This window comes from Tiliqua scincoides, chromosome 3, assembly GCF_035046505.1.
Source record: "Tiliqua scincoides isolate rTilSci1 chromosome 3, rTilSci1.hap2, whole genome shotgun sequence".
NCBI lineage: Eukaryota > Metazoa > Chordata > Lepidosauria > Squamata > Scincidae > Tiliqua > Tiliqua scincoides.
In genome coordinates, this window is record NC_089823.1 from 154900189 (window position 1) to 154928124 (window position 27936).

The following is a 27936-nucleotide window of genomic DNA, read 5'->3' on the forward strand; positions in this document are numbered from 1 at the left end:
TTTGGAACTTTGTCCTGCCAGGTGATGCCGAGGATGCGTCGGAGGCAGCGCATGTGGAAAGCGCTCAGTTTCCTCTCCTGTTGTGAGCGAAGAGTCCATGACTCGCTGCAGTACAGAAGTGTACTCAGGATGCAAGCTCTGTAGACCTGGATCTTGGTATGTTCCGTCAGCTTCTTGTTGGACCAGACTCTCTTTGTGAGTCTGGAAAACGTGGTAGCTGCTTTACCGATGCGCTTGTTTAGCTCGGTATCGAGAGAATGAGTGTCGGAGATCGTTGAGCCAAGGTACACAAAGTCATGGACAACCTCCAGTTCATGCTCAGAGATTGTAATGCAGGGAGGTGAGTCCACATCCTGAACCATGACCTGTGTTTTCTTCAGGCTGATTGTCAGTCCAAAATCTTGGCAGGCCTTGCTAAAACGATCCATGAGCTGCTGGAGATCTTTGGCAGAGTGGGTAGTGACAGCTGCATCGTCGGCAAAGAGGAAGTCACGCAGACATTTCAGCTGGACTTTGGATTTTGCTCTCAGTCTGGAGAGGTTGAAGAGCTTTCCGTCTGATCTGGTCCGGAGATAGATGCCTTCTGTTGCAGTTCCAAAGGCCTGCTTCAGCAGGACAGCGAAGAAAATCCCAAACAAGGTTGGTGCAAGAACACAACCCTGCTTCACTCCGCTTCGGATGTCAAAAGGGTCTGATGTGGAGCCATCGAAGACAACAGTGCCAAGATAAGACTGCCAATTAAAGAAACTTGAAATAATTTTAATGAGATGAAATTTATGCTTATCGGTCAGAAGGAATGGAATGTAGTGCAGCAAGCATTGTGACGAAGAGATGTGTTTCAAAAGCTTCTAATGGTCGAATGGTCTCCAAATGCTTTATTAGGATGTTTTTCTACTGATTAATGACTTTTTATTGACTTTAATGATTACGATATTTAGGATGTTTATATTTTACTTTTATGTGGCACGTCATTGCTTATGAGATTTGACTGAATGAACTTTAGAACGGAAGAACTGCAAAACTATAGAGATTTTGAACTGTTCAAATTGACATTTGCTGGTGAAAACTGGAATAAAGAGCCTAGAATATGGAACGAATAAAAGTACAAACAAAACAGCCAAGATTACCAATATAGACACTGAAGAGAGAACTGAGTGTGAAATTTCTGGAACTCCTGTTTCAGCAGTTTCAGGTTAAAACTGAATTAAAAATAGACTCAGTTGAACAAGAGCTTAAAGACCTGAAACTGGAATTGAGACAAGATATGGTTCCGCTGGAAGAATCTGTCAAAGATACTAAACAAGAGACACAGGAGATCCAGAACAGAGTCAATATCATTGATTGTAGCATGGAAGTCCTGGGTTTAGAACAAGAGAAAACATTGGATATGATATCTTTGATGGAACAAGCAAATAAAGAAAAAAACACTGAGATTAAGCGCCGTACCAAAGAATTTCGGAGAAGTTGGAGAAGATTTGAGACAATGAATGGTACAGGTCCTAGCTTGGTATTTACAAACAGATGAACAAATCATTGGCTCAGAACTTGACCAGGTTTATAGACAACAAAAAATCTACTGGCTGGATATGGTCCAAAAGGCAAGAGACTTTATGGAGAAATTTAAAGAAGAACAGGAGGATTTACAGGATCAGTGTCAGGAGGAAGAGGCTTTGATGGATAATGGATAAAACTTACAATTGTTATTAAAGACAAGTCAGTAAAAACTTTTATGAATAATTGGAAACCATTCATGGACTTCCTGCACACAGAGGGGAAAATGGGTCAAAGAACCTATGGATTTGATGAGTAGATAGAGGACAACCTTTATATTTTTCTTTTTTTCTGTATTGAAAATATATTTTTTCAATAAGTGTAGATTGTCTAAGAATTTATAACTAATCTTTTGTATGATTTTATAGTAGAACAAAGAAATGTAGTTTGAGATTTCCGCATTTGCCACACAACCTTTTTGTGTTTGTATTTTGTATAATTGCCACAAAATTTTTTTTGTTTGTATTTGTGTTTAATAAAATAAAAACATGAAGAGGGGAAAAAAAAGATGGGTCCAAATCCATGTATTTTGCTCATGGAAGATGGAGAGCAGCCCAGTGAAGTAACTGGAATACAAATACAGTACTCCCTTTTTACAACTTGCTCCAGACATAGAGACTGCAGCAAAACCTGTTTAAAAAAAAAAAAAAAAAGTATCCTCTGACAGATGCTACAATCTAGCATACCTTTCCTTTTACTGCCTGGGGAGTACTCATGGAAATGAATGGTGAATACAGTGGCCCTACCACTACCACCACTTGGCAGACCATATTGAGTGATGGCCAGCAATAACCCTTGGCCCACAAAAGGCAGCTATGCTTGCAGAATGATGGTGTTGCGATATGGAGGGAGTTGGTTTAGGACAAAAGATGACCACAGAATGTAGGGTATGGAAAGCTCCGGGGTACCAGAACAAACACTGATTGCAAGGCCCAAAGTACAGAGTCTGCAAAACATACAAATAAATAAGAAGTTCCACCCAAACACACAAGCAACTCCTGATGAGCTAAAAGATCCTTTGGGATCATTTTTGATCTCTGCTGGGTGAGGTTCAAGTTGAGAGGCCACCAATTTAGACCACAAATCCAAAACGGGGTCCAAAGTATTTGTGTAGAAAATGTTTCTACGGATTTTTTTTAGTGATTCTCTCCAACAAAGAACAGCAGCAGGTCATTTCGAACACATGCTTTGTTTTTCCAAGAAAACCAAGTTGTTAAAAAATACAAAATTTTCATATCAGACAAGGTTGGCTTGATGTAGGAAAGGTTTGTAAGGCTGGACAGAAAGCGGGGGGGGGGGAGAAGAGGGCTGCAAGGCTAAAATTCTCACATCTTGGGTTAAGGACGTTCAGCAAAAGAATGAAATAATTTAATTCTATCCCTGCATAGTTTAGAAGTACAACATATTTACACCTATAAGTTAATTCTAAATAATTTCTCTTGCTCTTTAAAATTGATTTTGACCTGCAAAGTGCGAGGCGGGCGACTGTTGACAAGTCGAGCAGAGACAGGAGGAGAAATGGCAGAAGCCAAGTGGCTTGCCTTCCTGGCCCTTCTGTCCCAGGATGAATTTCGAGAAGATCTGAGGAGGCTTTTCCTTTACTTGGCTAACCCCGTGATGGCGGACCCTGGAATTTCCTGGTTCAGGCAGTTTCAAAGTGGGACATGCGGCCGGCTGTTTCAACTTTGGCCCTAGAAGCCCTGCAGGATCAGCCTGCGTGCTGGGCCAGAAGTTTCATACCTCCGCAGGTTGGCCTGCCGCCCTGTGCAACTGCCCTCAATGATCCAGAAGAAGCAGCAATGCAAGCAGCCATTTTGGGAGCATATGTGATGGCAGTTCTTAGATATAAATTTAATTGCTGAACAGCAGAAGCCTACAAAATGAAAGCCTGTGACCTTCCTCACAGTGTCCTTACGTGTGAGTTTAAAGGATAGACCATTCCCAGTTTAAAGAAACAAAGGAAAAAATCTAAACCAAATCTACATTTCACTTTAAAGAAAGAAAAACAAAACCAATTCTGTGATCCAGTTGAAGAATATATCTGTTCAAATAAAGTTTGTTTAAATTACAAAAAAAAATAAAAGATTTTGTTTTGTACAGATCTTCTGATTTCTCCTTTGAAGTGACCAGTGCAATTGCAGAAGGCACTTTCCTTCTGCTCTCTGATTTTCTGCAGGCTTTAAAAAGCACACACACACACACCCCTGAAACTCAGCACGTGCTCTCAGGATTTCAGGATCCTGAAAGAGACATGAAAGTTGAGAGTGGAGGAAGGAACAAAGACAAGTGGCCTTTTTTCCTGTTCTAAGAGGCATCCAAGTTGAACGCTGGACAGACACAGGAAGAGAGAGAGAGGAGAGGGCAGTTGTGCGTTGCTAATTCTCCAATTCCATTTTAATTTAAGGTCTGATTCTTTAAATAGAAGTCTGTCTCCTTGGCTCAGTGCACTTTCTCCAAGTCTTCAGGCATCTGAAGAGTCTGAGAATAAAAGCAGTAACAGTATCAGTCTCCAGTGCATAACAGAAACTCCAGAGAACACGTCCCACAGCCTCTCCGAGCCCCTTTAACAAAGCAAGACATGTGACCAGAGGAAGGGGAGATGCTATTCTGAACATTTAAGCTAGCTTCTTGCTATCCAGGAACCTGTATGTGGAGAAATTTCCAGTCACAGCTATGATCAACAAATAATATGCGTCTCACACTTTACAGAAGGGGAAATGGTAAAAAATAATATGCAAGAAAGAGAAATCTAAGCAGAAATTCCCTCCACCTATGGAGACAACTGCCACCAAAGTTCAGAGTTCAGCCAGTGGACAAATGCAAGTGTAGATAATCCCATCTCCCCAAAACTTCAAAAATTTCTGTACCCACACACTCAGATGTTGAAATGCATGCAGTAAAATATAGAAGAGTTTCTGGCAAAAATAGTGTGTGTGTGTGGGGGGGGGGGGTGTATGTGTGGAAAAGTTTGAAGACAGCCATCATGCTTTAAAAATACATTTGTGGAAGCAAAGGAAAACAGATATGGCCTCAACATGTCCTGTGACTCAAAGGACCCACCTTTGGAAAATCTGACCAAGGTTTCACTGTGGTGGGAAACCTGAGCTGAAGCTGTACCATTTCAACCATCTGGGTTCTAGCCAGTTCCTGATGTGCTAGATTTCCATGTGCGTCTCCATATGCAGTCCTGAAATAGTACAGGCAACCAAACAGGTTTTGCCACCCATTGAGGGACAAACTACATGCTATGCAAGGAATCTATGACTGGACCTTCTGGCTTTTTTGTTTTTTTTACGCTTGACATCCATCTGGGCCCTACAATGGATCAGGACTGGGGTTTCAGGGGAGAGAGAGTTTAGCCCCTTTCTCTCTCTGAGTCACTCTTCCAGCTGAAATTCACCTCCCGCTCAGTCCTGACTGAGAGTGTACATGTATTTTTCCTGTTGTTCTTTACCTTGAGGGACTAATGGCTTTGGAGGGTGAGCCATTCTGACTGGAAAAATAAATAGAATGTGAGAAAAGGTTAATCCATCCCCAGGCACAGCTGCATTAAAATTTTTGAAAACCTGGGGCGAGCAATCTGACTCTAATGTATGAATGGGGGAAGGAGAAGAGATGTTTATACCTTGCTCACTTTAAAAATTTATTTTTACAATTGCTTTTCTGACTCTTACTCAAACGTCCAGGTGAACGTCCTTTCTTATTTACAAGGAAATCTCACCACGAGATTCATCCTTGCAATTCCTTGCAAGCACAGGAAGGCTGCTTGGTGTGCTCAACTGTGTGCGAGAAGCAGCTTCTCATGTGGTTCTGGGGATTTCATCATGCCAGCACAAAACCTTTTTGCAGTTCACGAAGACACAATGAAAATCACAGCCGCTTTTGCCGGCTTCTCACAAACAGCATTTATGGTGATAAACCTGTGTCTGGGCTTTGTCACTGCACAGGACTAAACGCCTTTTCCCCCAAAATCATAAAATTCTTACCCTCATTTTAAAAATGGATAACAGGGAGAATGGTTCTAACTCAGGTTTGTCTCTGACACAACAGTTTTCCATGTGCAGGAAATGTTTCATGTAAGGAGAAACAGTTGTTTGCTCAAAGAGTTCCCACCTGCTCTTTGAAGTTCTGCAGCCAAGGCAGAGGGGTTTGCAACCTCATCTGTTTATAAGATCTTCTATGGAGATCTGCTTCAGAAAAATGGCCTGCCATGTGAAGCAGCCCCTGAGTGGGGGGTAACTGGCAGAAAGGTGGGTGGGAAAAGGGGGAAATAGAAATAAAACCGTGGCTGCATTTCAAGTGACCAGCGCACCTCTACCTGCATGAGTCACCCAGGCATATACAAGCATCTGCAGATGAAACACAGATACAACCACAGAGGTGGCACTGGTTTAAAAAAATTTCAACTGGTTGTACTTCTGCTTCACCACATTGGATGCATTTTTTTTTTAAAGTTAGCTGCCATGGAAGAATCACAGGGATCTCTCAAATCATGAAGAGCTTTTGTTGTAAAGCAGACATCTGTAAGCTTGTTCTTGTCATGTTCAAGTGGGGAAAAACTGGAGCACTGCAAATGGTTCTGGTTTAAATAGGAACAGTTTGCCAAGTGACAACTCAACAGAGTACAAATAGGTTGTGGTCATCTCAACAGATTACCACAACCACTGTGAATGCAGTTGAGACAGTGGCTGGATGGGGGCCTGGTAGATCCCATAGATCCCATGGTCAGATACAAATTGAAGTGAGTCTCCCTAAGTAGCACTTGCCTATGTGAATCCCCTGCTGCAGGCAAAGCTCGAGAAAAGACAAGGGAGCATAGGGATGTCTTTAAAAGGAACTTTTCCTTTATCTCCTATTTCTTCAGTGGTTCAGAGGCTTGAACCAGCTTCAGATGTTACTAAAGCACCAATAACTGAATGGCACTTCCTATACTGTTCCTCTGTAAGGGGAACTTGCATAGGTTGTATCTACTGTATATCAGCAGCTTGTACAAGCTCCCCCTACAGATGTTATAAGGCATGCCACTAAATGAATGTGGAAGTGATAGCTCATTCAACTGCTGACTCCTTTTTGGCAACTTCTGAAGCCATAGCCATTCAGACCAGTCCTTAGCTGGATCACTGACAGCAAATTACCTCAAATGTTGATGATCCCAAATAAATATGTACCAGGCCAAGCAACTATCCAGTTATTTTGCTTTGCTCCCAGAGGCACTGACATCAGCAATGCTGCACAGAAGAAGCTGAGAGAGCCAAAATACAAATGAAGCCAAATGTCCCAGCAGAGGTGCAACTTCTTCATGAAGGGATATGTGTCCAGAAGGGAGGAGGCCTATGTTTTAATCAGGGACTATGCCTAAAAATCAAGTGCTGTTGTGCAATATTTCAGGATCAGAGGGGGGAAAAATCATCGTTCTTACTTAGACCGCCATTACTGCTCCTACCGCAGCTACCCGTGCATGGATGCTTGAACCTCAGACAGTCTGCTGCAGCTTGGTGTGCCCATCTTCTGTGCTCTCTGATATAAATCTGAATCTCCAAAATAACGTGCCCGGTACAGTAAGCCTTCCTCTGGAAAAGACAGACAGGCAAGTCATTGAAGCAATTGTCAGGAATGTTGTTGACAAGTGCAATTATTCACTTAGGCCGCCATCCTACCCGATTACCTGAGAGTAAGTCTAACTGAACACAGTGCCAAGTAAACAAGAGTATTCCAAGTAAACAAGAATAGTATTGTGCTGCTGGGAGTATATAATATAGGTTGGACCCCAGCATCTGCCAGAGTTCTCTTCTTGAATCCCCCGTGGAAAAATTCAGTGTGTTTTTGCAGCCAAACCGTGCGGTTTCCAAGACCGTAGAGGTGTTTTTAGGACTAAAAGACCCACTTCCGGGTTGCGTGACTGGTCCCCAGCTTCTCCCAGGTTTACCCCAGAATGCATCATGATCATTCTGGGGCGAACCTGGAAGAAAAAAAGGAACCTCAGTGCAATCTGAAAGTGAGTCTTTTCAGTCCTAAAAACACCTCAACAGTCTTGGAAACCGCATGGTTTGACTACGGAAAGGTAAACAGACTGGATTTTGGCACTTTTTTTTGTTTTTTAAGGGGATTTAAATTTGGATCCCAGTATCCATTGGCATCCATGGTGAGTCAAATCCACGGATACCAGACCTGCAGAGTCACTGTACCCATTGCTGGATACTCCCCAAGGAGTTCAATGGAGAGAGTATCAATCCTGATTCCTTCAGGAAAGATGATGTTATTATAATCTATTTGTCATTTCATCTCTTGTACAGAGCACTACATTGGAGTCAACAAAAATGCATATTTACTGCTACATACTGCCTCAAACACTGTATTGACAGTTTACCCTCAGAATACATATGGGCCCCCATATCGCAGGGGTTCCGTTTCAGCCCACCCCTAGACATGGAAACTGTGGATATGGGGGCGCCTGTATGCACAGCAGGCCCTGTGCAGCCATTACTGTACCCTTGTTATATTTAGAAGCACCTGCAGCATGAGTGTTTCTTAACAGTCTTCCTTAACTGAAGAGCCGAATGTGCAGGCAACCCACCTACACACTAGAGAGTGACTAACAGGAAGCAAGAGCCTGTCCTGTCACTGTTTAGCACTTTATAGTGCTTTTGCAACAGCTCGTGGCAGCAGAGGCATAGCTAGGTCATTTGACACCCGGCGCCCATAAATTTTTGTCACCCCATATGACTTAATTAATTAATCAAATTGTTTAATTAATCAAATTATATTGTTTAATTAATTAATTCACTTTTTATACCACCCTTCCTCTAAGCAGCTCAGGGTGGTGTACATGGTTCCTCCCCTTATTTTGTCCTCACAACAACCCTGTGAGATAGGTGAGACAGAGATAGTTAATAGTCATGACGTGGAATGAATAATAATAATGGCCAGAAAAATTAATGCAGTTAATATTTCCCCACAAGCAATGGATGAAATTCTGCATCAAATGGTATAGAACATGATCGTATTATTCCTAAAAGCCACGATTTCCAGAATTTTGGTCACTAGGGTGTCACCCCCCCCCCGGTGGCCTGTTTTGAGTTAAGGCAGTGGTTCTCAAACTTTTAACACTGGGACCCACTTTTTAGAATGACAATCTGTCCAGGACCCACTGGAGGTGATGTCATGGATCGAAGTGACATCATCAAGCAACATAAAATAATTATAAATAATTAAAGAAAAACAGATAAATAAGGGGAAGCCAGCCCTGTTTCACCAAGTGAATTTTCTCTGTAGCTTGCCTGCAATAACACCCCCCCCACCACCACCACATACACACAGATAAAGCAGTGAGATTTGCAGCTCTCCCCAGTGCCTACCTACCAGCTCAAGCCTCTGGCTTATTCTTTGCAGGAGGAGGGGTTGCTGCCTGCAATAACACCCCCCCCCCCCACAAATAAAGCAGTGAGATTTTCAGCCCTCCCCAGTGCCCACTTTACCAGCTCAAGCCTCTCGTTTATTCTTTGGGGGGGGGCTGCCTTCTGGAGCATTTGTTGAGCTCCACTTTCAATAGATGAGGACCATGCAGCTAGCCTTGCATTCCTCTTTGCCTGACTTGACCAGGAGCCAAGGCACATTTGCTTACTCATGAGTAAACGTGACCCTGTGGCTTACTTTCGCTTTCCATAGGGCTCAATAAATTCGTCTACTTGGAGGGAGGGACTTCCTCCTTGGGTGTTTTTTTTGGGCTGCTTTCAATGGATAGGAACCATTCCGGTGTCACTGGATTCCTCTCAGCCCGCCCTTTCCAATGAACTTATGGCAAGTTCGCCTACTGGCGAGTAAACGCGCGATACAGCTCAGTTTCATTTTCCATAGGGTTCAAAGCATTTTTTAATTTCTGGTTTTTTGGCCATAACATTTGATGGAAAAGGGATATTTCAATCTGGTTTTTTGCGTTGCGTTCCACTGGAAATTCCGCATCCAATGGTATATGGCACAATGGGGTTACACCTAACCTTCGCAATATTAGTGATGTTGGGGCATTTGTGGTGTTACAGCCCCCCAAGGGTGGTACCTGGGGCAGACTGCCCCCCGCCAGCTACGCCACTGCATGGTGGCATAGCGACCACTGCGCTGGCAAAGCACCAGAATAGGATTGTGCAGTTAAAGTCTAGAAAAATGAAATGTTTTTCCCTGGGGGCCAAAAGACATCAACACAAGCTCCAGGGGGAGTTAGTTCCATAACTTTCATAGAGGCACCCACAGGTGAATGCAGTACATAAGCAGATAGGTGTGGAAGCAGGCACCCCTTCAGGTACTCAGACACCAATGCAGGGCTTTACAGAGCAGCAGCAGCAGTCCAAGTTGTGCTTGGAAATGGAACAGGAGTCACTGGGGCCCTTTAAGCATTGGCAAGATGTGTTGCCAATGGCTGGCCCCCAGCTAGTAGCCTAGCAGCAGTATTTTGGATTAACTGCAGTCTCCTAGTAGTGTTCAAAGGCAATCCCAAACACATTGAGGTAGTATATTCTTAAGGTTACCCAAGATGGATGATCATAGACAGGTTAATCTCAGGCTGTTGGGATTTTGATGATGAGACTTTGAATCCCTTTTCCCAAAGGGAATGGTTCCCTTTGAATTAGGGAACCATTTTTGCTACATAAACTGCTCTGAGAACTGTCTGAATCAGGGAACCATTTTACCTATGTAAACTGCTCTGAGAAATGTTTGCTGAAAAGTGGTACATAAATATTATTATTTATAGTCGAGTATAAATGTTTGTATACAGTTTTTCTACAAAAAGAAGCTCAAAAAGCAGTTTACAAGCATGCATGCATGCATAAATAAACGGTTCCCTGTCCTGAAAGGGCTCACAATCCAAAAAGGAAGCCTAAGAAGCAACAGCAAGAAGCCACTAGAAGAGACACTGCATTGGGAAGAATATGAATAGTGGCTCTTCCTCTGCCAAGTATGAGATTCAACGTTTTTAAAAAGTGCCTCCTTGACCAGTTACTAAAATAAACTACACAATTCCTGTATGTGCTTGTACAAAGGAGAGATATACAGATTAACTTTTTTTTTTTAAAGCTGGTCTACTCACTCTGTTGCTTTTCCTTCCAACAATTATTTCTGAGGTTTGCAATGTAATCATCTTCCACACTCCTCTCCACATTTTTCAGGTTTGTGCCAGTGTATTCTTCTGCAAAGTTATCTGTTACGAAGTAAGGTACTTTCAAGTGTTCAGTTACTCGCTTGTGTATATGGCCCACAGACCTGATCAAGGAGAAAGAAGGGGGGAGGGAAGAGATCATAATGAATAAAACAAACAAAGCAATTTTCAACCAAGAACTGATAAACCGTAGACCAAAATTTGTGACCCACCCAGCCAATCGGAGCCCACCAGTTATGTGATACATGGGTAGTGGCCTGTGGTTGGCTTGATGGGTACCAAATTGCACAGACCTATCATAGACTGTCTGTAAGCAGGAGCAATAAAAACCTGTAAAGACGTTTTTTCTACATGCTTGCGGATAACAGAAGGAAACCGTGGAAACAGAAGGGACACAGGAGAACATTCCTGTCAAAGCGACACAGCAATTAGAACCTTCTTGATATACAGCTCAAACAAACAAAAGTTATGCATTCACAGTCTGCCCCCCCTTTAAGTCAAAAGACATTTGCAAAACATGAAGCATTTGTAACAAGAAAGATGTATTCCCTCATGGTGACATATGCAGGAACTGGCCTTCCTAGCGTAAGAACATAACAAAAACCCCACTGGATCAGGCCAAAGGCCCATCTAGTCCAGCTTCCTGAATCTCCACAGGGGCCCACCAAATGCTTCAGAGAGCACAAAAGACAGCAAGACACAACCTGCGCCCTGGTGCCCTCCCAGGCATCTGGCATTCCAAGGTAGTCTACTTCTAAAATCAGGCACTTGCACATACCTATCATGACTTATAACCCATGATGGACTTTTTCTCCAGAAATATGTCCAATCCCCTCTTAAAGGCATCTAGGCAGGATGACATCACTACTTCCTGTGGCAAGGAGTTCCACAGACTAATTACACACTGGGTAAAGAAATAATTTCTTTTGTCTGTCTTAACTCTCCCAACACTCAATTTTAGTGACTGTCCCCTGGTTCTGGCATTATGTGAGAGGGAAAGGAGCGGCTCTCCATCCACTCTACTCCTCCCTGCATAATTTTGTACCTCTCTATCATGTCCCCCCTCAGGTGCCTCTTTTCTAGAGTAAAGGAAGTACCCTTTCTCAGCTGTAGCAAAACACTCTGAGTGACTACATACTAGGATGAAAAGCATTAAGGTACTTGGCCTTGTATCAGAGAATGACCTTGACCCAAAGGAGTTAGATGCAACCAAAGCAAAAGCAAGATGACCTTCACCCACAGCATGAGCTGGTAGCAAATATTAAGGGGAGAGACAGGTCTAATACACAATAGTGCTTTGCTCTTCTGAGGGGTTTGCTTGCACAAGTGATGATTTACAATGAAGATCAGACTGATCACTTGGAAGCATTTAGATAGACACAAGTTCAGAAGCTTTTTTTGTAGCAATGCTCTTCCTCTTTGCCAAGGCAGCTGATGAGCTCAGCTTCCCAGATTTTCCCAAGCAGCCCAGTCTTGTACAAAGCAAGAGCTGGTGAGCCATTGCCCCCTGCTGACTACTACTGCACATGTGTCATCCATCACCATAAGAACAGCCCCACTGGATCCGGCCATAGGCCCACCTAGTCCAGCTTCCTGTATCTCACAGCGGCCCCACCAAATGCCCCAGGGAGCAAACCTGACAACAAGAGATCTGCATCCTGGTGCCCTCCCTTGCATTGGCATTCTGACACAGCCCATTTCTAAAATCAGGAGGTTGCACATACACATCATGGCTTGTAACCCATAATGGATTTTTCCTCCAGAAACTTGTCCAATCCCATTTTAAAGGCATCCAGGCCAGATGCCATCACATCCTGTGGCAAGGAGTTCCACAGACCAACCACACGCTGAGTAAAGAAATATTTTCTTTTGTCTGTCCTAACTCTCACAACACTCAATTTTAGTGGATGTCCCCTGGTTCTGGTGTTACGTGAGACTGTAAAGAGCATCTTCCTATCCACTTCATCCTTCCCATACATAATTTTGTATATCTCAATCATGTCCCCCCCTCAGGTGTCTCTTTTCTAGGCTGAAGAGGCCCAAACGCCGTAGTCTTTCCTCATAAGGAAGGTGCCCTAGCCCAGTAATAACCTTAGTCGCTCTCTTTTGCACCTTTTCCATTTCCACTATATCCTTTTTGAGATGCGGCGACCAGAACTGGACACAATACTCCAGGTGTGGCCTTACCATCGATTTGTACAACGGCATTATAATATTAGCTGTTTTGTTCTCAATACCTTTTCTAATGATCCCAAGCATAGAATTGGCCTTCTTTACTGCCGCCGCACACTGGGTCAACACTTTCATTGACTTGTCCGCCACCACCCCAAGATCTCTCGCCTGATCTGTCACAGACAGCTCAAAACCCATTAGCTTATATGTAAAGTTTCGATTTTTTGCCCCAAAGTGCATGACTTTACACTTACTGACATTGAAGCGCATCTGCCATTTTGTTGCCCATTCTGCCAGTCTGGAGAGATCCTTCTGGAGCTCCTCACAATCACTTCTGGTCTTCACCACACGGAAAAGTTTGGTGTCATCTGCAAACTTAGCCACCTCACTGCTCAACCCTGTCTCCAGGTCATTTATGAAGAGGTTGAAAAGCACCGGTCCCAGGACAGATCCTTGGGCACACTGCTTTTCACTTCTCTCCACTGTGAAAATTGCCCATTGACACCCACTCTCTGTTTCCTGGTCTTCAATCAGGTCTCAATCCAGGAGATGACCTGCCCTCTAATTCCCTGACTGTGGAGTTTTTACAGTAGCCTTTGGCAAGGGACCGTGTCGAACGCCTTCTGAAAGTCCAGATATATAATGTCCACGGGTTCTCCCGCATCCACATGCCTGTTGACCTTTTCAAAGAATTCTGAAAGGTTTGTGAGGCAAGACTTACCCTTACAGAAGCCATGCTGATTCTTCCTCAGCAAGGCTTGTTCGTCTATGTGTTTTGAGAATCTATCATTGATGAGGCATTCCACCATCTTACCCGGTATAGATGTTAGGTTGACTGGCCTATAGTTTCTCCGGTCCCCCCTCTTTCCCTTTTTAAAGATCGGCGTGACATTTGCTATCCTCCAATCCTCTGGCACCGTGGCCGTTTTGAGGGACAAGTTGCGTATTTTAGTCAAGAGATCAGCAACCTCATTCTTCAATTCCTTAATAACTCTAGGGTGGATGCCATCAGGGCCCGGTGACTTATTGATCTTTAATTTATCAATGAGGTCTGAAACATCTTCTCTTTTAACCTCTATCTGACTTAATTCCTTGGTCAGGAGGGGCCGTTCGGGCAGCGGTATCTGCCCGAGGTCTTCTGCCATGAAGACAGATGCAAAGAACTCATTTAATTTCTCTGCCAACTCTAAGTTCCCTTTTATTTCCCCTTTCCCTCCCTCACCATCCAGAGGGCCAACCGTTTCTCTGGCAGGTTTCCTGCTTCTAACATATTTGAAGAAGCTTTTATTATTCCCCTTAATGTTGCTGGCCACGCGTTCCTCATAGTCTCTCTTGGCCTCCCGTATCACCTTCTTACATTTCTTTTGCCACAGTTTATGTTCCTTTTTATTCTCCTCATTAGGGCAAGACTTCCATTTACAGAAGGAAGCTTCCTTGCCCTTTACGGCCTCTCTAACTTGGCTGGTTGGCCATGCGGACACCCTCCTGGACTTAGTGGAGCCCTTCTTCCTTTGCAGTATGCACTTCCGCTGGGCCTCTATTACTGTTGATTTAAGCAACCTCAATGCACTCTGTAGAGATTGGACTCTTTTTATCTTTCAACCTCCTTCTAACCAGCCCCCTCATTTGAAGGAAGCCCGCTCTTCGGAAGTCAAGGGTTTTTGTGAGAGATTGGCCTGGTATTCTTCCCCCGACGTGCATGTCAAAACGGATCGCAACATGATCACTGTTCCCCAATGGCTCAGTAACACTGACAACTCTAACCAGGTCCTGAGTACCGCACAATATTAAATCCAGAGACACCTGTCCTCTGGTGGGCTCCATGACTAGCTGCTCTAAGGCACAGTCATTTAGCATGTCAAGGAATCCGGTCTCCTTTTCTGACCAGAACACAAATTGGCCCAGTCGATGTGAGGATAATTGAAGTCCCCCATGATTACAACCTTGTCCCTCCTTGTCACCACCCTGATCTGTTTCCTCATTTCAAGGTCCCCTTCCAGTGTCTGGTCTGGAGGACGATAGTACGCCCCCAGTATTACATCGCTCCTCAGGCCTAGTAATTTAACCCACAGAGATTCTATGGAGTCGGACCCACCTTCAATCTCTACTCTGCTGGATTCTATCGCTTCCTTAACATAAATGGCCACCCCACCTCCAACACGCCCCTCCCTGTCCCTCCTGTAGAGTTTATAGCCTGGGATTGCGGTATCCCACTGATTCTCTGCATTCCACCAGGTTTCCGTTATGCCCACTATGTCAATGTTTTCCCTTGTCACCAGACATTCCAGTTCTCCCATCTTTGCTCGGAGACTTCGGGCATTTGCATAAAAGCATTTGTACACGGAATGCCCCAGGATGGGCTGCTTATTAGTTCCTTTGTCCCCACATCCTCTCATTGTGCCAAACTGTCTATCACATCCCATCATGCTACCATTCCCAATTTCTTCTCCTACTCTGCCTTTACCACTACGGCATCAATGAAAAATACTAGCAGAATGCATTTATTACATTCAGCTGCACAGTAAATGGACAGGATTTATCCCAAGCTGTTTGCCACTTGGTTGATGCAGTTAATTTGCTTGTGAAGAGCCAACAGTGACACTGATGCATTTGGTTTCTCATCCATATCTTAGGGAGGGGGGGAATATAGAGCTTGATAGGAATGCAAGGAAGCACCAAGACTAAGAATGGAGACAAATGAGAGGCCTAAACAGATCCAACAGTTTGTTCTTGGAACCCCCTTTCCATTTCCATCCTCTTTCACCATTCCCATCCAACGTGTCAACATATATCCTAAAGATGCTCAGCAAAAATTCTCAATTTGGGACTTCAGGGCCTCAAACTGAGGCACATAATCATTTATGAAGTGCCTTCTCCCTCGGAATTAACACACAATCTGGCTGCCATTAAGCCAAATCTGCTTAATATGCCTGACAACTGGAGGTGTATGAGCCCCTTCCCTCCTTCATCACAGCCAACCCTGAAAACAAAATGTGAAATATAAATTTTGAAATTTTTAATTCCAACATATGAAACTTCAGACTCAATTTTAAAAAAAACAGGTTTGAATTCAAATGCTACTGCCCAATATTTTCCAGGTTTATCTCCAGCACTAAGCGTAAATACACTCAGGGCACAATCCTACCCTGCGCTGGAACAGGCAAACCAAGAGGCTTGCACTGTATCCAGCGCAGGGCAGGGGCCCAAAGAGACTCAGCCAGAAGTAAGGGGAAACTTTTCCCCTTACCTCCGGGTAAGCCATCCTGGCCCCCATGAGTCTCCTTGGACTTGTGCTACCTCCTGAGGTGGCACAAGTTCGAGGAGAGCAAAGTGGCTTTAAGCTGCTCCAAGCTCCCTAGGAACAGGATTGGGATCTGGCATAACTGCCAGGTCCCAGCCCCACCTCCCGCTCGTCCCTGGGGCTGCCCACCGCCCTCCCTCCCCCCGCCCTGGAATACCCCCCTCCCGCCTCCCCCACCCACCCCAGGGCTTGGTGCCTCCATCAGTGCAGAGGCTTATGTTAGCCTCTGCACACAGGTGCGCCTCCGTGCACTGGCCTAACCAATTCACAAGGAGGTGCAAACGTGCCATAAGTCATTCATTCTGAGTCATTCTCAGGATTGCACTGTCAATCAGCAGCTTATCCTCTATGCACTCTTACCCTGTAAACTGACCTATTTCAGTTAATTCTCCCACTATAAGCAAATGTAAAATACTCATATCCAGATCATGATCTAATCGTTGGGAGAGGCATAGCTCAGTGCTTTGCACGTATCAAGTCCAAGATCTAATCCCTGGTATCTCTAGTCATATTTCTCAGTTGGGATGACTGGGAAAGGCCTCTGCCAAAGATCTCGGAGGGCATTAGCCCATCAGAGTACACATTACTGGAATAGAGAGGCTAATGAACTGATATACTATAAAGTATCTTCACAGATTCATGTAAGTTCGTTTCTTTTTCAAAGGATGGTAAGTTTAATGGATCTAGTTACTCTGCCTGTGTTAAAGCATCCACATCTTGTTCAAAACCAGGGAAATAGGAGTTAGTGTGCCTGCTCCTTGCCAGGAAAAAACCCTCCAAGAACAGCAACATGTTCCTGGGCTTCTCCACCCAACTTAATGTGGGTGGAGGCAGGTATCACTTGAGCATTATAAAACCAGGGTTGCTTGAAATGACACCACATTTGAGAAGCTTATGTCTGGGACTGGCAGTGTGGGACTCTCGCCTACTCAGCATTTCTCAGACATCTGATATCACAGATAAACTCTGCAGCTTCCTAAAAGTGGCATGGCGCTCTAGAGAGATACACTGCAGATGTACAACACACCCCATTGATGACAACTAGTCTAACTGGAAGGAAGAGACCTGAGGGTCAAACCACAACCCAGGGCAAGCAGATCCCCTCCCCTCAACAAGGTCTCCTTCTCTTTTCCAGCCCTCCTTTTCTGCATGGAGGACAAAGTGGAAGAAAGACCAGTGCAGACAAGCAAATGAATGATCAGTGCTCATGTTCCCAATCTCCTTCTCTTTTTGTTTGTTTCATTAGATGCAGGAAGGAGAAAAGGGGCCCATGATGCCCTTCACAGGCTAAAATTCAACTTGTACGTTATCAAGTTGTTCTACCCCTTCAGCAAAACCATCATGTAGACCAGCTGCAGAAGAGCGCCGTTGACCAAATGTTTGGAAACACTGCCCTCACAGTATATCTAGTACTTTTCCAGATATCACCTGACGTCCTAAACAGTCATCAGCTGGTTAACTTAGCCATTGCACAATTTTTCTTCCCTTCTCCCAGAACAGAGTTTATTGTCTCAGTTGTACAACTGCCACCTTTCACACAGCAAGGAAGAGGTCAGCCATTGCAAAGGTCCCAGGTTTTTCTTTGTATTGTTTTGATGCCCAACTTGCAAGTGTCAAGGGCCCCATTTCAACACCAAGCAAAAAAAGGGGGTTAGAAACAACTGGAATTACCCATCAGATACAAGAAAACTGAGAGGATTGGGGTCCTTCATTTTGTATAGACATTCCCAATGCATTTTGATTAAGAACTCTTTCTCAAGAGAATTTTAAAATCTATGAAGTAACTCATTCAATTGCAGGAAAATCAGCTTGCATGGAATTGTCGGAGTTGCTTCTTAGACTGAGAAGTTCCCTTGAGAAAGATCCCTCACTTCAGTACTATAGGGGGAAAGCCTGAGGGGGAAGAAGAAAAGCAGAATTCTCAACACATCCTCAAAGAGATGGGAAGACTATTTTACAGATGATTAACCTGATCTACACCTAACCTGTGTCGGATCTCAGCATCACCTCAAATTCCATAACCGAAATGCAGGAACAATCCTAAACTGAAGGTTTTCTAGCACAAGAAACAGAAGCAAGGAAGTAACTATCTACAGTGCATGCAATCTGATAAGGGGCTAAAAATGAGAGCAAAAGAGGTTTCTTGTGAAACAGCATCATTAATCACAGAACTGTCCCTTGGGCAGAGCAGCTGGGTTGGCTGCCCTGGGCCCTGCACTTACATGACTAATATATGGCCATAATGGGGGGGGGGGGGCACACTGATCGAGTTGCCCTGGTTCTGCTTATCTATGATGATGTAGTTAGTTTCCAGGTCAACAGAGACACATGAACACAGAAAAGGGCCTTACACTGAGCCGTCTAGCTCACACTGTTGACGCTGACTGACAGTGACTCTGCAGTGTTTCAGACAAGGATTTTTCCTCTACCCTGTCTGGAGACCAAACCTGGAACCTTCTGCATGCAAAGCATGTGCTTTACCACAGAGCTACAGTCCCTCCCCATGCAGATAAGAAGCTGATTGGGAAGACTTAAATAAGCAATTCCCCCCCCCCCCACACACACACACAGGCATCCTGCGGTGGCACATGGAAGACTCTATGATGTGAATGCCTGAATGTTCAACCACCTCCTATCCCAGTAGACATTAAATAAAGCTGGGAGGCAAGTATAAGTGACAGGACAGGAAGAAAAGCAACATCCATACACATCCCAGCTCCCCCCTTCCACCCCGCCCCTTCCACAACTGGCAAAGAGCCATTTTGCTCTCAATCCCTTTCAATAACACTCAGCTGTCCAAGTTAACAATATAGAAGTATAATAGGAACTAACGGCCTATGGCTCAAACTGTAAGGTGGACTGGAGACCATCATCTGGCTGAGAGCAGACACGATGATGAGGACGAGAATAGGCATCAGCTGGACAAACAGGCCAAGGCCACCCTAGGAAGGAAGAAGGGGAAAAGTTGTCAGTGGATTTACAGACACAGGATTGTGGAACTCTCTTCCCCTATTGCTCAGACCAGACCAGCTTGCAGCTTTGGAACCACTAAGGAGAGGAGGAACTTAATGCTGAAAGAGACCAACTGTGGCCAGTCTGATCACTGTCTTTGTACAACACATCAGAGCACTTAACATGCTCTGCATACATTATTTCCATAATCCTTTTAACAACCTAGGAAGGCAGGTCAATATGATGGCCATTCCAATTTCTGTACTGAAGATGGAGGGCGTTCACTTTCACAGCCCAGGTGAGATGTGCTATTGCAAGCAGAAGCCTCATGCACACAGTTTTGTCTCTTATGTATGGCTGCAGATATAAAAAGATCTTTCTTCACAGATGAACTGCACAAGTATATCAGTGACTTGCAAATTCAAATGTAATCCAGTGGAACTGCAGGCTGGCAACACCTCTATTTAATTGTGCCTGTCGTGCTGTGAGTTGGGGGTTGTCAACTGAAATCAGGCCTACTGCTAGTCCACTGCTTTTAGGAGAAGGGCTACATTCCAGTCTAAGGATACTTGCAATAACATTAGGTTGAATGGGTTCATTTTGTCACATTCTGAATCCTGACTTTCTGAGTGCAGCAGCAAAGGTGAAGGCACTGGAAGGTTGACTGTTGGACATGGTTGTGCAAGCTGTGACCAGGAAAGGTGTTTACCATTGTTCTGGGGCAGTGGCACAGGAAGCAACTTCTGGAAAAAGGGGTTAAAAGCCCCACTGGGCGTAAGAACCTCACACTGCAGCCCAATCCTTTGAATCAGTCCCAAAGGCTAGGCCCTTCCCTTACCTGATGGCCCTATCCTGCCCCACTGAATCTGTGTGCCTTTCCCTCCCCCAACTTCACTGCCCTTCGTCTTTTTTCCTGCTGTAGGCAATCACTGGCTGCCATGCTTATTTCTAATATGCACCCTGCAATGGGGCTATTTGATTCTGCAGCAACTCTTTAGCTGCCGCAGAATCAAGAAGCCCCGTGTTAGGCTGCGCAGCCTGACACGAGTTCTGGATCCAGTGAAGCTGAGCTCTGCTGGTCCCAATCCCCCCCAGCCCACTCCCCCCATACCTTCTCCCTGACCTGGAACACTTCCTCTCTGTTTCTGCCCACCCCCTGTCTGACCTCTCCCCCACCTGGCACTTCGTATGGAGTGCCAGGCAGTGGACCACAGACCCAGGGCTGGCCCAGCACGGGTTTGCACTGGGCTAGCTCCCGTGCTAGATCTGCAATAAGGCTGCTGCAGTGGCAATGAGCCGGCATGCAAAGATCTGGATTGGGCCCTGTGCCTACTGCCCTGCGCTACATGAAGAATGAATAGAACAAAAATGTAACCAAAAATACAGCACAATATCTCAAGGAAACATAGCAGCCTTGATCAGGGAGCATCAAGAATGCAGGAAAAGGAATGCCGGGAAAGTCTGAGGCTGAATGAACTGAGGAACACGGACTTTGAGGTCTGCGCTGCCAAGCAAGAGATACAACTCGGATTTATGGCCCCCCTTTTGGCTAGTTGGATGGAAACATTTGGCGCAATCCTGAGGCGCCCTTGAGCCAGCTTCAAGCCACTCCGCTCGGACCTGTGCCACCTCAGGTCCGAGGAGACCCATGGGGGCCAGAGTGCCTCACCCAGAGGTAAGCAGAAAAGTTTTCCCATAGCTCTGGTTGAGCCACTTTGGGCCCCTATCCTGCACTGGATACAGCACAAGCCTCTTGGCTTGCCTGTTCCAGCACAGGATAGGATTGCGCCCACTGTAATATAATTTGTATGAGCAGAAAAGGATCTGCTAAGAGCAACAATCTGGCACAATACACTACTTTTAAGTTAAACAAGGATAAGGAGAGTGATTGGACAAAGAAGTCTAAATGGTTGGTGGTTTCCGTTGGCATCCCAAAAGGGTGCCCTTTTGTTTTAGATTCTGTGTTCAATAAGTGAGGTGGCCAGAGTGCACTGGAGAGCATCAAATGTGCTGGAAAGCCACAAAAAATGTCAAAGGAGTAGAACCCTCCTGAAAGTATAAGAGAGACTGGCCAATTTTATGGCATGGCTTTAAGATTCTTGTAGCTTCCATTGTCCCTGATGCATCAAGCTGGTGAAGTTGTGACTAAAGCATCGCTTTTGGGGATAAGCGGATAACGGAAAGAAGGATGCAGTAGGTGGAATAGGCTTCCTACTGCATCAAGAATTGGATTCCAATAGTCGGTTTTAGAAACAAAGAAAGACTATTTTCAAAACATATTTAAAAGGCACTTTGTTATTCTGGGAAGACACAAGAATACTGACACTTCCACATGAATAAGAAGTTGCTCACTCATCATCTACACAGCAAATCAGTCTAAAAGACAGAGGCTGCACCCCCGAAAGTCACAGAAAATGAAAAAGAAAAAACCACAGACAGTCTTTGGGATTGCAAAATGAACAACAAATCCAAATCAGATAAGACAGAGAGTACAACTGAAAGTCATTTTACTGAGAGTTATGCAAATTTTGAAGCCCTTTGCTTTACCCCTCCTTGCTTCAACTTACATCACCCTGATGTTCTCGTCGGTCTTGCCTCTGGTGGTAGGCATATCGCATCCTGCCATTGCTGTATACATGAACATTACCTGTGGGTGAAAGGGACCTGTTAGGAATGGTCAAATACATGACGTCCGCTACCTAAGCAAATGGCTGAGAAGCTGCAACAAAATTTAGAAAAGTCCACTTCTGAAATGGAGTTTAGTCAGGCACTTTCAAGTAACAAACTGTGGTAACAGTCTAAGATTACAGAAAGAGATTCTTAGGGTACAATCCTAACCAACTTTTCAGCACTGGCATAGCTGTGCCAGTGGGGCATGAGTTGCATCCTGTAGTTGGGGGGCAGCCATGGAAGCCTCCTCAAGGTAAGACACCTCCCTTACCTTGGAGTTGCACTGCCCTTATGTCAGTGCTGGAAAGTAAGTTAGGATTGCGGCCTTAGTGATAAGACCACTTCCATGGTGGTAGAGATAGGTGGGCTTGTTCAAAAGGCTGCCACGATGGGAAAACCAGGTTAAATAAACTATCTTAATTTAAACTTTAATTTAAACATGGTCCAATCCTATGGGCCAGTTACAGCAATGGATTTAGTGATCCACTTCTATAAGTCATCTTTATACAGCCTAAGCTAAAGAGTTGCTAGCGGAGACGGCCAGAGACTCTAAGTACACAACAGAACTGCATGGACACTCAGCTGGTGCAGTAAGGTGATGGAGGGAGTGGTTCGTGAGCAGTTTGGGGAAGTACTGGGGTAGGAAGTGGGCTGAACTGGGAACAGTTAAGGGTTGGATCTCAGTGGCAGTCACACATGGTGTATTTTATCCGTTTCCCTGCCTAGATCTTTCCCCTTCTGCTCCACAGACTTACATCAGCAAAATAGCCAGTGTACATCCAAGGAGATCCACTGAAGAGCAGGCAAACTAATGGTGGCCATCTGATTAGCACCCCACCTTTGGATGGAGTGCATGTTCTGTCAGCATAGCTGACAAAACTAGAGATTGAAGCCTACAGGTGCTAGTTTGGTTCCCAGCAATGGTGTTGTAAATTTCCAGCCCAAGCTGGTGAACTGCCAAAACCCTAAACAGATGATAGGATAAGGCCATTATACTCCGATTCTGAATGCACTCTGTGGAAGTTACATTCCACTGAAATCAATGAGATGTACTTTATGTACCTAATGTATTTAGGATCAGGGAGGTCTTAATCCACTGACTGGTTGGTATGCCACTGGAAAGATATATGAAAGGAAGTTGCAGCTCTAACGGCACAATCCTAGGCACATCTATTCAGAAGTAAGTTTTCAAATCCTTCAAATTCTAGGGATTACTCCTAGGAAAGTGTGTCTAGGACTGCAGTTTAAGACTTTCCCAACGAGGCCTAAACAAAACTCCAAAAGAGGCAAGTGTGAGAGTATCTAGCTATTCATATAATTATATGAATCATGACAAGAATCTTGACAAATCATGAAAGACATTTTAATTTCAGGTCCATTAGCAAAGGTTGATCAGGGTGAGGTGTATGCCACCTGGCAGTATCATTTGACTAGCATGTTCCCCATCAGTTGCAAGTCTTTTGCTCAGGGAAGTGGGTGATAGTTGTATAAATTATCTGGCCCCAGTTACTTTTAGAGTCCTCCCCCGGCCTACTCCCACCTGTCCCATTAAATGGATCTCAACACAAGCACCCCTAGGTGACTGCTATTTGGCCACCCCACTCCCTCAACCAAAGGATTCTGTTCCCAGGGGGTTCATCTCACGCGGCTCTCCCCGGCGTTCCCTCCAGGCAGACTCCACCACTCTCGGAGGCCTCCCGTTGCGGGTAGAGACGCTGCACTCCCAGTGTCGTCTTCCTTTGGGCTCTCTATTAAGGGTGGGGCCTGCCAGGGAGACTCAGGTAAGTACGACCCCCCTCCTGTCCCCCAAGCCCCTTCAGTTCTAGAGAGCCCTGCCAGGTTCCCTCTGCCGTGTTCATCTCTTTTGCCTCTGATGTGCTGTCTCCCATCTTGCCACCTGGGACCTGCTTTTACCATGTCCTCTTTTGAAGGTTGTCAGAGGCTGGCAGCAGCATGACAGCTATGGGCCAGGCAGACATTACTCTCCAAGAATATACAAGGACAGGGAATCTCCTTGAAGGTCATAGGAAGGAGCCCCACTAGTGAGGCGGGCCATCCCTGCTCTCAAAGATCACTTTGTCTCTCTTGTGGGTTCCCAAGAGCCTGTCACATGCCTCTTACTACTGAGCTTTCTCATTGTTAATGTATCTATCATGCTCTCAGCAGCTGGGTCCTAAAGACATGCTGTGCTAGAAAACAAGGGTATAGGATAGGTAATACCAACCTGCAAATTACCACAAACCATGACATTATGCTAGAATACAAAAGTGGAAGCCTGCAAACTGCCAACAATCAGTTAGAGTCAAACACTTTGGAAACCTAGAGACTGAAGCCTGCAGGTGCTAGTTTGGTTCCCAGCAATGGTGTTGTAAAGTAAATTTCCAGCCCAAGCTGGTGAACTGCCAGAACCCTCAACAGACATATAAGCCTCTTGGGCCTTCAGCTTTACAGTGCATTTGGGCTTATATGTGCCTAAGATATAGTGGAAGAGCGCAATCCTAACCCACTTTCTAGCACTGGCATAGCTGTGCTAGTGGGACATGTGCTGCATCCTGCAGTTGGGTGGCACTCACGGAGGCCTCCTTAAAGTAAGGGAATGTTTTTTCCCTTACCTTGGAGTTGCATTGCCCTTATGTCAGTGCTGGAAAATGGATTAGGATTGTGGCCGAACATGTGAGCAGATTCCTGCAGAAATGGAACAAGTGCTTGCACCCACTGGGTCCTATGGTGACAAGGAGTCCTTTTCGGGAGAAGCTATGCTATAATTTGTGGGAAATGATGAAACCATTCTGATCCAGCCAATCAATAGTATGGGTGGTTTTCTTTGAGATGCAATGATGGAAAGCCCTCATAATGCCACATCTGCACACAAACGGAGAGTTCGTCCATAACACATAAGGCATATAAATTTATTTCAATGCTATACAAATTGTAAAACACTTATAAAAAGTTGTCTTTTCCATTTGCTGTTTCCACTTAGCTGCAGGCTTCAATATTAGTAACATGTCTTGCTGTACACAGGAATTTGCAGATTCATACTATAGGCTTGTCAACTAGCAATTTCTCTAAGCTAGCTGAAGGGGTATTTCAATGGAACATGCACCAGTTTTATAACTCTTCAAAACCAATAAAGCTTCTGCACAGTTTTGGTGCTTCCTGCCTTCAGGATAAAGTTTTTTTAAAAAAAGAATAAACTTTCCCAATGGTAAAGGCGAGAACAAAGAGATCTTAATAGTGGTCATTATTCAGAAGGCAGCGAATACCAGCAACCGGCTGCTGTTATTTTGCTGTTGTTGATGAACTAGAGCAGAAAAGGTGGTCAATCCCTGGTCTGTAGAGCCCCTATTTATGGTGTGCAAAATGTTTAGCTTGAAACAAGAAAGCCATTAAGCCCTGATTCAGAAAGCAAAATCCATTTATCGCAGACACCAAGGCAAAAGGACCGGGGGGGGGGGGGAATCACTAGCCCAGCATGGCAGCAAACTATACAGTTCATTTGTTTATTAAAATATATTTTTATCTTACTTTGCTAAGAAACTGCATAACAAGTGGCTAAAAAAAAGTAAGACAATTCAATACAAAATGATGGTGGTCGGGCAGCTAAAAGAATAATTGGGACAGGGCATTAAAGCCTCTTCCCAAATCCTTGGGGTTCCTCCTGCTGAGGTTTTTAGGGCTTTTTGGTGAGTACAGGGGAAAGAACACCCCCTCCAGGATGTGTGCTGTCAGGTAGCACAAGAAAGAACTGTCACTCAGGTATGGGGCTTCTCACATGGACCAGACAGAATGTAGCTCCTGGCTTGTCTTGGTGTAAGGGTTGCTAAGATGCTCAGCAGAGTCCTTTCCAAATCCAAGGAGTCATTGCATTAAAGTGCATCTTAAGAGACAAAGACTTGGTGCAGAGATAGAGATGCAAACTGGAGTTGTGTAAGGCCAGTATCATCACATTGGTGAGGGTCCCAAGGGTCACATTGGTTTAGGTCATTTCAGAACTGAAGGCAGCAGGTCATGGGTAGTACACTGGAGAAGGGGGACAGAGGCTAGACCCTTCCTGCCCACTAAACTACTTTAAATGTGCTGTGCAGGAACCTTCATGGTTGTAATATGTAGGAACCTCAACCATGTTAACCCACCTCTAATCTTCCAACCAGCAGTGTGAAATAATAGCACAGATCAGAAACTGTTTTACAAGTTCATCTGCTGTCTCTGTGAACTAGGCCTGAGAATTTCATCTCAGACTGGCTTAGGCAAAGCCATGGAAGTCCCTTCCACGACTGCTCATTGAAGTCCCTTCTGGTGATGTACTACTCTTGCTATAAAGGAGCAGATCACAACGGCTGACAACAGATGCTCTGAATTCACTTGCATGAGGAAAGAACTTAAATGCAGAGAATGAGAACCGTGCCCTAAGCCGTTCTGGTTTACTTCCCCAAGTCAGGATTCTTCACCTCAAGCTCAACAACTCTGTCCAAAAGGTAGGAGCAACCTGCTTCTACAGTTCAGCCTGCTAGTCAAGCCAGACCACAGTGCGCCACAAGCAAATAGCAACTGCAAAAAAGCACCTGCACAGCACCTAGCTCCAGGTGACTGAAGCAAGAGAGCCAAACCACATGCTGTGGGGAAAGCAACCTCTACCCAACCCGAGATCTCTAGCCAATCTGACCCAAAGGAAAATACCTTCCTGGTCCTAGACTGATGATCAGCTATCTTAAGGTAAACGCTGGGTACTGGGAGGGGGGGAAAAATCTTCCTTTGCTTTAAACTCTGCAATACAAGAGAAGCCAGCAACATCTCCACTCTGCTGGACTGATGTTGGATTCCACCAGGCAGATGGAAACTGATCTTCCATCCCTCATTCTCTATAGCCACAGAAAAGAAAAGCACACAACTGCCCCAATGGGAGTCCTCACTTGTTCCTCACTGTGAAGTACATACATACCAGTGGTATGATGGGGCTACTTTGGATAAGGAAGAGCCTGTAAGGAAACCTGACAGGCCTCTTGGATATGGAACAGTCTTCATTTTTGCAAGGTTGGACAGAAGGGAGAGGGTGCCTCCTCAAAACAGCAAACTTCTCCCAGCTCAGTTGCAGAGACAACTGTAACTACTACCAAGAATGTTGTCCAAGAATCCTGAGAGAAATCCACGTTTGCCAAAAACATGGTACCTGTGCTCACCTATTAACATTATGAGGCTGTGTGTTTCAATACTGGTCAATTAGGCAGGAACACCAGGGTTATCTCGGATTATCTGCAACACGCTTCCGTTCCAGCATGGGAACAGGAAGGAAGCCAGTTGAATGGCACTCCATTCCCCTCCCCCCTCTCCCACAACTTCAAAATGGATTTAAAATGATCTGCTTACTAGAAGGAAAGCCACCGCCAAAGAACATATTGAAAAGATCCTCTGGAGAGATGTCAGCCTCAAAACCTCGGTGGAAGTCCGCAGGGCCATGTCCGTGTCGCGTGGGGTTGACTTTCATATCTCCAAACTGGTCGTACTGTTTCCTCTTCTCTGGGCTACTCAATACTGCGTATGCATTACCAATGGCTGAAATGGCAGCAAGGAGAAAACAGTCAGAGTCTTTCCTTTGGTGATAGTGGATGCCATGTGCTTGCTGACTAAGCGGGCCTGACAAGCCACTCTCTTTTGGCCTTGGAGCCCTTTCTGTAGCAGGAGAATCGTGATATACACCTGTCTTACAGGGCTGTTGTAAAAATTACTTATGTAACATATGAGATGTGCCCTAAGTACTTAGGAAAATTCTATATGAATGCCTAATAAATAATAATAGCAGTATGCATCAGTTCTTCTGTCTGTTGCCCACCTTCTTTTAGCTGGTTTAAAAGCTCATGCTGAATCTTACACTAGGCCTGAGGTTCCCAAACTATGAGCCATGGTGCTCTGGGGCACTGCAGTGAACTCACAAGAGCACCACAGGAGAGTTTATTTTTCAAGGAGAAACACAGCAATGGAAGCGTAGTGGCACTGTGAAAAAGTTACTGGCTGCTGTGAATGGAGAAATTTCAGGAACCTCTGCAACAGACCAAGAAATTTCAAGGATCAATGCAAGTGAAAGGAAAGCTAGGTCTTTTGCTGAATTCAAGTAAGCTCCTTGTCATGTGATAATCATGGTTATCAC

The 27936-nt window shown here is 44.8% G+C and overlaps 1 protein-coding gene across 1 annotated transcript in view; it reads right to left on the reverse strand.

Moving 5' to 3' along the window:
• Positions 1–560: 560 nt before the first annotated feature.
• DNAJB12 (DnaJ heat shock protein family (Hsp40) member B12) overlaps positions 561–27936 on the reverse strand; it is a 56949-nt gene continuing 29573 nt past the window's right edge. The window contains exons 4-9 of the mRNA XM_066619713.1: positions 27159–27344; positions 21692–21771; positions 19005–19114; positions 10631–10803; positions 6971–7121; positions 561–4029 (exon numbers count right to left, since the gene is read on the reverse strand). Of these exons, the coding sequence (XP_066475810.1) occupies positions 7000–7121; positions 10631–10803; positions 19005–19114; positions 21692–21771; positions 27159–27344 (671 nt within the window). The 3' untranslated portion in view covers positions 561–4029; positions 6971–6999. The remainder of the gene's footprint in view (positions 4030–6970; positions 7122–10630; positions 10804–19004; positions 19115–21691; positions 21772–27158; positions 27345–27936) is intronic.